The sequence below is a fragment of the Cetorhinus maximus genome, chromosome 16 (genome assembly GCF_964194155.1).
Source record: "Cetorhinus maximus chromosome 16, sCetMax3.hap1.1, whole genome shotgun sequence".
NCBI lineage: Eukaryota > Metazoa > Chordata > Chondrichthyes > Lamniformes > Cetorhinidae > Cetorhinus > Cetorhinus maximus.
Genome location: NC_135894.1, coordinates 64,832,537 through 64,847,480, shown reverse-complemented (window position 1 = coordinate 64,847,480; position 14,944 = coordinate 64,832,537). Strand labels below are relative to the sequence as shown.

General features: G+C 40.1%; 1 protein-coding gene across 4 annotated transcripts in view; it reads right to left on the bottom strand.

Annotated features, from left to right (window-relative positions):
* LOC144691638 (MSL complex subunit 3-like) overlaps positions 1 to 14,944 on the bottom strand; it is a 54,348-nt gene that overhangs the window by 16,406 nt on the left and 22,998 nt on the right. For all 4 annotated transcript variants that reach the window (XM_078559929.1, XM_078559931.1, XM_078559932.1 and 1 more), the window contains 5 exons: positions 12,652 to 12,779; positions 7,305 to 7,427; positions 6,063 to 6,223; positions 5,229 to 5,384; positions 161 to 426 (listed from right to left, as the gene is read on the bottom strand). In XM_078559929.1, coding sequence (XP_078416055.1) covers positions 161 to 426; positions 5,229 to 5,384; positions 6,063 to 6,223; positions 7,305 to 7,427; positions 12,652 to 12,779 — 834 coding nt within the window. The remainder of the gene's footprint in view (positions 1 to 160; positions 427 to 5,228; positions 5,385 to 6,062; positions 6,224 to 7,304; positions 7,428 to 12,651; positions 12,780 to 14,944) is intronic.

The window sequence follows — 14,944 nt, the reverse complement described above, 5'->3', positions numbered from 1 at the left end:
TTAACCGTGGCTATGTCACCACTTATCTCCATCAATAAATATTTGACAATTAAAAAGGCAATTGGCAACATAACAAGAATGTCAGAAAATGCAACCTGGAAAGGATATTTTCAACTAAGATCATCAATAATTTACTGTAGTTAAAGTGTTAAATACCTACTTTTCTCCAAGTGTAGAAGTAATCTGGGCATTTGGGCAGCAGATTCATAAAACCGGCGCTTTGACTGGGGGGAAGCACTGCTTTCAGACAGTCTGTCACAGCCTGATGCGTGCCGTGTAGATCGCCTCAATGATTGAACAGATTCAGGATCAATCTTTCGTCGCTTTGGTGTTGCAGGATCTCCTGATAATGGCTGACTGTCTGTAGATTGGGGTGTTGATGGGTTCAGGAGAGGAGGAGGACTTGGTGAATGTTCCTTTTGAGGTCTAAGTAAGTAAATAGAATAAACATTTAATTAAGGGCAATTCTTCAGTAAACATCAACGTGAATAGACTTAGTAGTACACTGTCAGGCATATTAAAAACAGACACACATAAGCAGACACACAACTAAAATGCCAGAAGTCGACAATGCTCTTCGTTTGGAGTGCCAAAGTAATTTGGACAGGGGACTATTAGGTTACAATGGCCTGTTCATGCGTCTTGAGTCATGATTTTCCATAGGTTTCCCAGTAAATCTCTCCATTAACACTAAGTTTTAATGATAAGCAGGTTTTACAATACTGTTGCTCTACTGCTGAAATGAGAGACATATTGCCGAAACTTTTCGTCTTGCACTCGTCAGGACAAACACAAGAATGCCAAATTGCTGGGACTTAGGCTGTATGTTCCAGCGATTGGCTGATCGAATCAAACAGCATGTTTCTCCGGTTGTTTGTAATAGGCAGAGTACAAACTGTACTCAACCAGCCCACACTTGCGAAACCCAAAATAAAACATCTACTGTTAAATCTGATTCTGCAATTGGGCAGCACTTGCTGAACAATCCTGAGTGCACTAACAGCCAATTTAAGATTATCAGTCAATCTCATTGCGTGGCTCAGTTATGCTTGCTCAAAGCAACATGCAGAGACCTATTCCCTGCAAACAGAAGAAATATGCTCAAGCCTTGCGCTTTTTTTGAATTACCCTGATAGTTAAAAATCACCCAAACTGATACCCTGCTGTCTTTATTTTTTTCTGAACTGCCTGCAGATCTCTCCACTAACTAATTTCCAATGTTTTGTAGAGTGTAGCACATGCCAAATATTGTTCCTGTCATTTTTTAGCTCTGTCCACAGAGATTCCGTCCTCACACCTTAGGTTTTAGCACAATGACTATTTAACTATTCTGCCACCCATCCAGCCCTTTTTCCTCCCACTTTCTCATGAAATTACTGTAATCAAGTGTACCAAGCCTCATCAAAGCCTAAGCCTTGCCTCCACTTTAGCTAATTTGTTTATATTTTCATTCCAAGTATCCCTGAAGTTATCGCAGAGATGCAAAAAGAACAAATTCCACAGTAGAAAACATACCTTCACCAAATCTGATTTTAGCAACCAGATTGGTACTTGGAAAACAAACATTTATTTAGCTATTTCATCAAGGTAACAAAAGCCATTAAAATTTCTATCTTTGGAAGTTACTTACTCCAGCAAAATATTACTTCATTAGACAGAATATTTATCACCAGTTCCATTTATCCAGGGCATTGATTTCTGTTAGAAGTTATTTAATAATCCGTTATCTACTAATGTGAGCATATCAATACAGCTTGTGTATTAGTTTGCAATTAAAAGATGTTTTAAGATGAGGCTTTCAATTGAAATAAAAAAACTCCCAAGTCTGAAGCTGAACATGCAAATTTGTGGACCAGCAGGTTTTTTTTTAAGGGCAGTAATGAATACTGTACTGGTCTGCATTAATCTTTGTTTAAAAGCTGAAGATGTTAACATGCAATATTCTGATACGGACAAAGAATAAACTATTGCACATTCTCGAATTAGAGATGATTTTTTCAAAGCCACAATAATGGTCAATACATCAGGACCATTTATTTTAGTAGATTGAGAAGGCTACCATAAAACATCAACTATGTTGTGACAGAGAAGTAACACCGATGAAAGCATATTTTGGCTTTAAGAAAATCTTCCTCAATTGTGAGCAAAATCTGGTCACAAAAATATACATAATCTTTCAGGAAAAGTACCAAATATATCACAAAAAAAAGATGCGCAGGGCTGTACCATAGCTTCCTGCGCCATTAAAATGTTGTTGGTGAAATTAATAATGGTGTTTGGGAAGAAGTGTTTTGAATCATAAGCAGTGTGTAAATAATGCAAAAAACTTGAATGGGGATTCAAAATAATTACCGCATCAATAGCATATAATGATATCTCTGAGCATCTGTTTGGGAGTATGTCAAATGTATAAATATACTTTCCAATAATGCAGACTCTTCCAGCTAAATAATGTCATGCTGAAGTGAAGTAGGAGTTGGAGTAGATGAAAGTCAAAAACATAGGAGCATAGGACCATAGGAATACAAAAGGCTATTTAGTCCCCCAAGCTTGTTCTACTATTCAATGAGTTTCGACAAGTATTTGTAACAAGGGTCACCTTGGCTCATCCAAGTCGGATGATTCTATATTCAAGCATATGGCAACTCAAGACTGGGCATCCATGAGGTGCTGTGGGCCATCTGCAGCGGCAGAACTGTACTCGAACATAATCTGTAACCTCATGCCCCAGCATATCCAACTCTATTATTACCATCAAGCCATGGATCAACCCTGGTTCAATTAGAGTGCAGGGAGGCATGCCAGGAGCAACACCAGGCATACCTAAAATGAGGTATTAACCTGGTGAAGCTATAACACAGGATTACTTGCGTGCCAAATACCATAAGCAGCAAGTGATAGACAGAGCTAAATGATCCCACAACCAACAATCAGATCTAAGCTCTGCAGTCCTGTCACATCCAGTCGTGAATGGTGGTGGACAGTTAAACAACTCGCTGGAGGAGGAGGCTCCACAAATATCCCCATCCTCAATGATGGAGGAGCCCAGAACATCAGTGTAAAAGAGAAGGGTGAAGCATTTGTTAAAAATCTTCAGCTAGAAGTGCCGAGTGGATGATCATCTCGGCCTCTCCCAGCATCATAGATGCCTGTCTTCAGCCAATTCAATTCACTCCACGTGATATTAAGAAACGGCTGAAGGCACTGGATAGTGCAAAGGCAATTGGCCCTGACAATATTCCAACAACAGCACTGAAGACTTGCCACACCCCTGGCCAAGTTGTTTTAGTACAGCTACAACACTGGTATCTACCTGGCTATGTGGAAAATTGCCCAGGTACATCCTGTACGCAAAAAGCAGTACAAATCCAACTTGGCCAATTACCGCCCCATCAGTCTACTTTCCATCATCAGTAACGTGATGGAAGGGTCATCAACAGTGCTAACAAGCGGCACTTGCTTAGAATAGCTTGCTCACTTACACTCAGTTTGGGTTCCACCAGGGCCTCTCAGTTCCTGACCTCACTACGGCCTTGATTCAAACATGGACAAAAGAGATAAACTCCCGAGGTGGGACAAGAGTGACTGCACTTGACATGAAGGCAACATTTGACCGAGTATGGCATCTGCAAAATTGGACTCAATGGGAATCAGGGTGAAAACTCGCCACTGGTTGGAGTCATACCTAGCACAAAGGAAGGTAGTTGTGGTTGTTGGAGGTCAGTCATCTTAGTTCCAGGACATCACTGCAGGAGTTCCTCAGGGTAGTGTCCTAGGTCCAACCATCTACAGCTGCTTCATCAATGACCTTCCCTCCATCATAAAGCCAAGAAGTGGGAATGTTCGCTGATGATTGTACAATGTTCACATTCACAACTCTTCAGATACTGAACAGTCCATGTCCAAAAGCAGCAAGACCTGGATAATGTCCAGGCTTGGGCTGACAAGTGGCAAGTAACATTCAAGCCAAATAAGTGCCTGGCAATGACCATCTCCAACAAGAGAGAATCTAACCATCACCCTTGACGTTCAATGGCATTACCATCACTGAATCTCCTACTATCAACATCCTGGGGGTTACCATTGACCAGAAACTGAACTGGACTAGCCAGATAAATACTGTGGCTACAAAAGCTGGTCAGAGGCTAGGAATCCTGTACGAATAACTCACCTCCTGACTCCCCAATGCCTGTCTATCATCTATAAGGCACAAGTCAAGGAGTATGATGGAATACTCCCCTCTTGCCTGCAGCTCCCACAACACTCAAGAAACATGACACCGTCCAGGACAAAGCAGCCTGCTTGATTGGCACCCCATCCACAAACATTCACTCCCCTCCACCACCGACGGACAGTAGCAGCAGTGTGTACCATCTAGGGAAGATGCACCAGGAATTCACCAAGGCTCCTCAGACAGCACCTTCCAAACCCATGATCACGACCATCTAGAAGGACAAGGGCAGCAGATAGATGGGAACACCACCACCTGGAAGTTCCTCTCCAAGTCACTCACCATCCTGACTTGGAAATATATCGCCGTTCCTTCATTCTCGCTGGGTCAAAATCCTGCAATTCCCTTCTGAACAACACTGTGGGTATACCTACACCGCTTGGACTGCAGCGGTTCAAGAAGGCAGCTCACCACCACCTTCTCAAGGGAAACTAAGGATGGGCAATAAATGCTTGCCCAGCCAGCGAATCCCACAACCCGTGAATGAATAAAATAAATATAATAGTAAAGTGCTGAGTGAGTTGTTGGAGGTACGACCTTTGGGCTGAAATGTTAAACAATTTAGATGGACAAAGGGATTTCACAGCAGTATTTGAAGAACAGGAAGATCTCCTTGTGTTCTGAAAAAAACATCCATTCCTCAATCCACACCACCTAATTAGTTTAATTGGTCCTTTACCTCATTTGCTGCTTGTGGGACCTTGCTGTGGTAAGCTGGCTATTTCATTCATCAACAATAGCTATTACACCTGAAAAATCATACATTGATGATGTGAAAGGTGTGATAAAAATTGAAATAATTTTTGTTTTTTTTTTGTAATGCATAAATATCTTTTCCTTATGAAGCCTTGGAATATAGCTCAACCATAAATACCTTACTTTGATATAGATACAAAAGTGACTTATTTAAAAACAGCCTTGAAAAGAGCATGGACCTTACATTTCCCAATGACACGACTTTTGATAATCTCATATCCTTAGGCAAGAGGCAACTTACCTAACATGTGATAATGTTTCCTTGATTGGAACAAAGAATTTAGATGAAGTAACCTTCTTGAACTGAGCATGTTCATACTGGTAGAGCAAAATCATGGGTAGTGTAAAATCAAACGTAATTCTTAAGCCATCCACCATTTCCTTACAAAGCTCAACACTGCAGAAAAAAAAGCATAAAGTATTTCATTACTCAGGTAGTGCCTGGTTTACTTAAAGGACCCAAATTTTTCAGTAAAAAAATAATGGTGAAGCAATCAACTTCAATGTTATTAGGGACTAAATTAAGACAGCAATTTCTGGCCATGTTCCTCCAGAGGCTTCACTTTAACAGTGCCTTTGGCTGGTGGTTTTGAAATACATTACAGGGGGTGAAGTTGGGGTATTTACACAACAGATACCACTCAACATGCCAGAAAAAGTTAGAACTTGTCCATTCAAGTGTAAATGAATTTAAGTGGTGCGATAAGACTTCATTACTGGCAAATAATTTCACTGGCACTGAAATTTAATTTTTATAAATGCAAAGTCTCATTCTATCAGATTTTATTCATTGTTGAGATTTTTAAAAAGCCTGTTCAGATTCTGCAAGGATCTGAAGGATCCTTCAGCAAGGATTCTTCAATCTGATTGGTTGCTTGCCCTGTTCATACAGGTCCCTGATCCCTTGTAAAGAGCACTGCACAGTTTTGTACTTTTGATTTAAACACTTCAAGTTCCAGTGCAAAAGCCCATAGAGAGTCTGTGGACAAGTGTACGCGTAATGAATAGCTAGCGCCTTTTGTTTGCTGCTGGCCAATATCCTTTTCTATTTCCAAAACCCATTAGGCAGACTTACTTTTTCTCAGGTGGAATGTAATGAGGATTCATTGGAATCTGCGAGTTACTTTGATGATGTCGAGATCTTTCATTGGCTGAAAAGGCTGCATTAATTGCAAAATGCTTCACATAGGATTCCAAAATATTAATGATGGTTGTCTGGCACGGAAGCTTCACCAACTGAAAAAAAGATCCCCACATTTTTTTAATATACTGAACTGTAGGTTTTTAAAATTATAAGCATTTGAAAATGCGGATAAAGGCTAATTCAAGAGATTTACAACTTGAAAGTGTCATAATGTAATGCCTTAACAAATGTAATACTGAACACCAATTAAAACGTTCAGATAATGTTCATGTAGGTACTATGAACATAACTGCTGAACCAAAACTCTTAAGTATGAAGTCAATGAAAATGAAAATCAAGAGATGTATATCAAACCATATTACACTATCACCCAAAGTCATAATTACACACAGCTTTTAAGGTTGTTGTTGTTACAACTGAAATGGTTGTCACAACTGTCAATACCTGCTTAGAACTGTTTGAATTTTTCTTTCACCAGGTAGCTTACAACAATTAGGCTCTGTCCCATGTAATAGTGGCAACAGAAAAAGCATTGAATGTGATTTTATTTTACTGTTTGAGGGATACTTGTCACAGAATGGTTGCTACATTTGTCTATGCTTCAGCTCAATCCAATCAAAAAGTAATGGATCATGAGGCACTTTTGAGATGTTTCAGTGTGACAAAGGTACTTTTTAGTCACAAGTATTTAGTCTACATGACCTATTGAAACATGGAGCACTTTTACATGGCTGTCAAACACACTAGCCTATAGAAGATGTACATGCTATAGGTTCATATCCAATTTACATGATAAGGAATCCACAATGCTTTAACATAAACATAGTCAGGCAAATTATAGGATACCTTCCACCAAGCATAGATCATATGGATGTCATCAGTAGAAATGCCTGTCATAATTTGGTATTCTTCTGTGTTTTTTTTTTAAAGGGCTTGGGACATGATCTATGTTAAAATGTGTTTGTTGTTCAAAAGCTTACTGCTATACTAGTAGGCATAGGGCACTGGGAAACAACTTCCGTAAGTAGGCACTCATCACTTAAAAAGAGACAGTGCTTATGGCAAACCTATACCTACAGCACAAATCCTTTCAGTATTGGCAAACACGTTTAATGTATATGCAAGGGATGAAAAACCTTTAAAAAATGGCAATTTGTACAACAGAAATGATACCTTTTTTCTTTTGTTGATGTAATAGCAGTCATCCTCAAGTTTTTTCTTCAGAATTTCTGGAATTTCTATGTTTATGCTTTTCTCTTCCATTTCCTTTTTAGAGCAAGTCTCTTGATCATCCTTCTAGATTATGAAGAAAATTGGTCATCTGGGAGCAGTTAAACAAATATACCAACTATAGCTATTAATTTGTTCTGTTTTTGTATTTCCCTGGTGCTAATATGGATGCAGGGATGGGAAGTGTTTAGTCATGATGGTCCAGCGATTGTGATGTGGGGGGCAGGCTGTATGGGCCAGATAGGATTTTCCCACCCGTCAGTTCCGTATTTTGTAACATTTTAGAGAAAACTTATAGATAGAAAATCTAAATGCAAGGACAATAACAGATGCAAATCTTTATGGGTAAATATAAAGTAATTAGTGTGGTGTTATGGATGCTGGACTTTATAAGGTGGTTATGTTTTAAACTGTGTGCTTTAATTCAAGGTAATGTGGAGTAGTTTGGAGAGGGGGATGGAACTTCCTACTATGGGAACTGCCCAAAGACAAGCCCACATGATCTCATACCAAGTCTGCCCAAAGACAAACCCATGTGACCTGCTTGTTATGGAGACAGAAATTCAAACTGAAACTTACGAAAGTCAGGTTTTTTTTTACAAATTCGTTCATGGCATGTGGGCACTGCTGGCTAGGGCAGCATTTATTACCCATCCCTAAATGCCCTTGTTCAGAGGGCATTTAAGAGTCAACCACATTGCTGTGCGTCTGGAGTCACGTGTAGGCCAGACCAGGTAAGGATGGTAGATTTCCTTCCCTAAAGGACATTAGCGAACCAGATGGGTTTTTCTGACATTCGGCAATGGTTTCGTGGTCATCTTCAGACTGTAATTCCAGATTTTTATTGAATTCAAATTTCACCATCTGCCATGATGGTATTTGAACCCAGGTCCCTCAAGCATTACCCCGGGTCTCTAGAATACTAGTCCAGTGACAATACCACTACGCCACCACCTCCCCTTTTAATTTCCTTCCATCAGCCATGCAGGCTAGTACCCCTCAATCTTTTCTTCTTATGTCCTGTCGTTTTCACTAAAACTGTTTTCAAACCTTTCTACTTCACAGTTTTGTTGCTGGGCATTTCCAAATTCTTGGGCGCTTCATCCATGTTGCCAAGTGACGTAGGAGGACCTCGTGTTTTTGCCACTGTCTGAAGAAGAAATGCTGGAAACTCGTAATTTTGGCATCGTGGTCTTTTGGTAGTCTGAGCAATTTTGATCTTCTGCCGCAACACTAGACTGTTTCGTTCCATGAAGTTGTTGGTCTGAAATCTTAGCTGAACTTAGGGTTTGATTTGGCCAACTATAGTGCATATATGCATTACATTTCTGGTGACGATATAACCATTCCAATGATGATCAAAGACCCATTCCAATATCTGCTCCTCTAGATCAGACCAGTGGTTGGTCCCTGTTCTGATGGTGCATTTGGTCTTGGGCATCGTCTTCAGGGTGGATTGCTTCTTCCATTCTCGCATCAGTTTTCACTAACACTGAATTCCCTTATTGCAGCACAACTATTTGATAAGTTAGCAAACATTACGACTTTTAGCTTGAAAGTAGCTTTGTACTTCATTCTTTTTGCTGGAGGACCCATTTCTGTTCATCACTCACCATGCCATACATGGTCTACTCATGGTCTTAAACTCCCGCTCATCATCTTCGGAACACAGCCTGTATAGCCTGCTTGATCCCATGCGCCGACTTATAGTATAAGGCAAATAAAACATGCACTTACGAGGTGAAAACTTCAGGCCTACTACTCATGCAGGTATAGCACTTCGCAGAAGGAAGGTGGGGGGGTTCAATTTGTATGCTGAGTATATGCGAACGCATGTTTCTTGATACCACTTATACGACGGGTCGACTTATACGCTAGGTTGACTTATATGCTGCGATTTGTGGTACTTACCTACAAAATAGTCAATATAGGGTTTGGTTTGTTTGTTGCAGGAAAAGTCTTAAAATGTAAAATCCCGTCATGTGACCCTTTGGGCAACATTTTCCCCCCATCAGGGGGGGATGTGTGGGAGCGGGCGGGCGGGTTCCCAATCGGCGCCCCCGCTTTGGGGCGCGCCGCTATTTTACGTGGGTGGGCCAATTAAGGCCTGCCCAGCGTGACGTCCGCCAGAAAGCGCTATGCGCTCCCTGTACAGGCAGGGGGGAGGATTCCCTGAGCCGGGAGTGTGCTCTTTCCTGCATGTGCGCGAAAGAGCGCACAGATCTCCCTGAGGCAAAGTGCTGCCTCAGGGAGATCGGCTCAAATGTGAAAAGCAGTTTGAACAATAGGAAAAATTTTGCTGCCACATACCCTCATGTGACACTATCACATGAATTGGGACATGTCCATAACTTTTATTTTAAAATATTCTGAAATTTTTAAGTCCCTCATGAAGCCTCATCTCGCTCGTGGATGAAGTTTCACGTTTTTTCAGAAGCCCGCCATGGCTCCTGGCCCACCCACCAACCTTAAGGTTGGACAGGCAGGTCCATTAATGATTTCAATTACTTTTTTAATGGCCTTAGTAGGCCGTTGGCAGGTCGGCGAGCACGCAGCCGACTCAGCTGCACGCCCGCTGACCTGAAAATGGAATGAAGCAGGGTGACATCAGGATGCCCGCCCGACGTCATCCCGCATCATTTTACGTATCGGCGAGCAGGCCCCGCCTCCCGCTTGCTGACCGGAAGATGCAGCCCTTTGCTTACATCACTGAGAAATGCACATCTCTTTAAATATTATCAGTCTCTACAGGGATCGTAACAGGCAACAAGGAACGAAGAGGGGTTATGTGTGAAACGGAACAATACCAGAGTGCAGACTATCAAAGAAACCTGGTGTTTTGGCAGGTAAGTCCTAAACATTCAGCACAGTGCTGTAATAATGCAAATGAGGGTATGCCGCCTCATCAAATGGATAAATTATATCTCTAGATTCTGTATGGTGCTGAATAGTATGTTTGTCAGATCACGACTGCAGCACTGTGTAGTTTTAGGCACCTAACGTAGCTGGAATATTTCTGGCCTTGTGCAGGTATAGAAGTGAGTCAAGATGATTCTGGGGATCAGGAATTTAAATTGAGAGGTGAAACTAAGTAAGTCAAACTCATTCTCTTCAGAAAAAAGTGCAATTAAGAATTTTAATTTATATAACCTTGAAGATTCAGATCATATATGGAATTTACACATGGCAGGAAAGAGAAGTTGAAATGTTGATAATTTGAAGAGAAGAATAACATTTCTCCAGCCAATAGACAATAGAGTTGTGGAATAAATTACTTGGGAAAGCCACTGAAACAGATAATATAAATGACATCAGGAGACAAACTGATGTGTTCCTGGAAAAAGAAGGGATTGAGAGAAATGTGATTAAAGAAAAAAACAGGTTGGTAGGTGTCCTTTTCTTAGAACATAAGAATTTATATATACATCATGCATTTCCCTTTGCATATGTTTTCAAGATTGTTGATACTGCAGTTCAGATCAGCTTTGCATCCAAATTAAGAACTATTGCTAAGAAATTTGATTCATCGCTATGTCATCATGCACAACACGGAAGTTTGGTATAGCATGTAGTCACCAGACATTTAAGATATAAATAACACCTTTTTAATCATTTACGTTTAAATTTTTTTTATATCATAACAGTTTTATTTTATTTTTATTTGTTCTTAGGATGTGCAGGTCACTGACAAGGCTAGATTGATTACCAATCTAGTACCAATGTTACCACACTGTACCTGACCTATACTTTCCTGATACCTACTCTTTGACAAAACTTTTGATTATCTGGCCGAAAGGGCTGAATTTACATTCCCCGGTCCCAATCCCTCAAAATTTGGTATGAAATGTGGGTCCCACAAGAACCAGCAGGAGGATCCAGACAGCAATTTTGAGGGAGATAGCGAATAAAATGGCCACCTCCAGGAGATCGTCCATTAAGGTCGAAGGACAGGCTCCTGAGTGTGGAGGACCAATAGGAGGCTGCCAAGCACTAACAAATTGGCACCCATGCCATCAAAGGTAGGTGCTGCTGAAATAGGAAGAGAGGCATGAGGGCATTTTGATTCCCAGTTACTGACCACAAATTAGGTACAGTGAGAGCCAGGAGAGTTAGGGCCTTTGGACAGCAGGATGGAGAACCCCCAAGAGTGACAGGCACTCCATGGTTGTGGTCGATATGCGAAGCGACGCTTTCCAAACAGAATGGAGCCTCTGGCTCTATTGTCTACCTGCACTGCTGCTGGGAGGCTGCCATAGTTTCACAGACAGCCTCCAGGCCTGCCAAGTATCTTCAAGGGGCTTAATTGATTGCCTGTAACATTCCAGCAAGTGGCAGGTATACAGCAACCACCGCATCTTCCAAAATTGTTTGGGAGCAGGACTTCGTCGGAAAGCTGGCACGCCACTAGAGGACGCAAAATTGAAACATTCCCCCCTCTTCGATCTCACCACCTCAGCCAAGCGAAAATTCATCCCAATATCTCTTGTGTGGCTTGATGTCTTATTGTTATATAATGCTCCTGTGAAGCACATTTTATGACATTAGGGGAATTATATAAGTTGTTGTTGTGATGGTTGTGATAGTGATTAATAAGTAGTGGTTGCGTTTAAGGAATTTTAAGAATTTATAGATTTTCTTTTGTTTAAAACAGTTACAATTAATGTTTTCTATCAGCTTCTGTGACTCAGTTTACTAGGAGCAGCCAAAAGAAACCAGTCCATGAACAAGAGAATTTACGATTAGTTCATGGTGGATTTGGTAAATTATCTTGGCAAGTCTTTGGATAATTAATTTTGTTACATTCACTTAAACTTTAAATTTAGAGACTGATAATAGATATAGAAACGAGATGTGCTAAACAGCATACAACTGCATAGGGAGAAATATATTTGTATCGTTAAGAAAATTTACAGAAATTTTTTTCATTTTGGCAGCTTGTTTTATTGGAGTAGATGATCATGAGGAACTGTCATGCACACATACACAGGGCATTTCATTGGCAGTGTTGCTCGAGGATAATATTCAAAAATTTTCAAATAGGATTTTTTCAGTCAAAGGAAAATTTACCATTTCTCTATCAGCTCTAATGAAAAATCATTGACCTGAGGGAGAAGGCAGGGGAATGGCACTAGGTGAGTTGGTCATTCAGACAGCCAGTGCAGACACGATGGGCCAAACGACCTCCTTCTGCGCTGAAACAATCTTGTGATTCTGTGAAATGTTACCTCTATTTCTCTCTCCACAAATGCTACCTTACTTGTTTCCTTACAGCATTTTCTATTTTATTTACCATTTCTATTATCTCTTCTGGTTCACTGTCATCTTCACACTCTAATGATTCTTCATCTGTACCATCTATATCATTGTCTTCGTCATCGTCATCATCATCAACCTCATCATTAGAAGTAGCACTTAAAGCTTCAAAAGGGAAGAAAAGGGAAAGGTTCTTAATATTGCTGATAAAAACGTCATTCATTTACTCATGAGGTTAATGCAAACACAACCTCAGGAGTAAACAAAACTTTAAATTCTGAAATCTAACAAAGAAACACCATATACAGTATTAGGAATTTTTGACATTGCTTTTTAAGAGCTTTCCCCTCATCAAATGTGTTAGTCAATCTGATGTCAGGAAAACATTCTTCGTTAGTCATTGAGGCATCCCACCAGTTTTCCTTTGTTTTCAAGAACTTTAGATCTTCATGTGTTTTGATTCAAACTTTAGTCCCGGGAGTACCTTTAGTTTGCATAAAGCAACACGAGTTTCTGCTGCTAACCTTTGTCCATTCAAGACCTTTCTGGACCATTACATTCACTACAGGTGCAGCAAACAATTAGGAAGGCAAATGTTGGCCTATATGGCAAGAGGGTTTAAGTACAGGAGTAAAGATATCTTGCTGCAATTGGTGAGATTGCACCTGGGGTATTATGTACAGTTTTGGTCTTCTTACTAAGGATGGATATACTTGCCATAGTGGGAGTGCAACAAAGGTTCACCAGACTGATCCCTGGGATGGCAGGATTGTCCTATGAGGAGAGATTGAGGAGATTGGGCCTGTATTCTTCAAAGTTTCAAAAAATGAGAGGTGATCCCATTGAAACACACAAAATTCTTACAGGGCTCGACAGGGTAGATGCAGGAAGGATGTTTGCTCTGGCTGGCGGGGGGGGGGTCTAAAAGCAGGAGACACAGTCTCAGAACAAGGGGTAGGCCATTTTAGGACTGAGGTGAGAAGGACTTTCTTCACTCAGAGGTTAATGAATCTTTGGAATTCTCTACCCTAGAGGGCTATGGAGGTTCAGTCGTTGAGACAAACATCGATAGATTCCTAGATATTAAAGACATCAAGGGACATGGGAATGGTGCAGGAAAATGGCATTGAGATAGATCATCAGCCATGATCTAGTTGAATGGCAAAGCAGGCTCGAAGGGCTGAATGGCCTACTCCTGCTCCTATTTCCTACGTTTACTAAAAAAATTAAATAAAGGTAATGCTAATGCTCAGGTTGATGGTCTATCATTCAGTTTGTACAAAATTAACTTTCAGGAGTAAACGCCATTAAAATTAAGTGATACATAAATCATGAGCAAAAGCTCCATTCAGGAACTGAATGAATGTCATCAAAACAAAAGTAACCTCATCAATATTTTTGAAGGGGGTTGAATGCTTACTGCAACATCAACTCAGGCAAATCTTTCAAAACTAAAAATGCAAAGCCATGTACATTTTCCTTTAGTTACACTACTATTTCCCATTTTTGTTGAAACAAAGACACGGCGATAACTAAAAGTTAGGCAGTAATCCTTTCACTCCTTCCATCCGCCATAAACAAAACTATGCTGGCAGCTAAATATATATAGCACAATACAGCGTATTAAAATAAAAACTTAGCATACAGATTGCCATAACCTAATGCAAAGAGCAGTAGACCACACTCTAAATTGTAAGATAATATATGGCAACATTAGGAAACTTAAATATTCAGCGTAATAAGACCTGTTCTATTGTAATCTCCTTGCACAAACAAGTAATATATCAAAGAAATGTTAAAAACATGTCCTCTGATTTTTGATCCTCTTACTATATGGATTTTAATGCATTAGTACTTTATCAAGTTAAAGGCACAATATATAGCATAACAAATGCTTTCTGTAATTTGATTATTCTACGTGTAATATTATGCAAGAGAAAATGTATACCTAAGCACTACAGCAAAAGGCAAAAAATTCTAGTAAAGAAAAGCTTCCAGCATTTTCAAATCTTAGAACACAGGATTAAAAGAGATAAGCAGCTTACTTTTCCTCTGACATTCTCTGATAAATATTATATTCTTAGGGTTGGTGGGGGAGGGTGAAGGAGAGGTAGAATGTGTCTTTCTTCTTGCAATGTTAAAAGCACCAGTAGCATTTTGTACCAGGCTATTTCATCTATGTTTTGTTGATAATTTGAATTTAAGGATCAATATTAATGGCTTGTAATTGAGACACAGAGATTCCAATTTGTAAAATCCATAGCATGAAAGTCTAGGACCTCTACATCAGTGCGACCAAAGACCAGGACCATTCCATATATATTAAAATG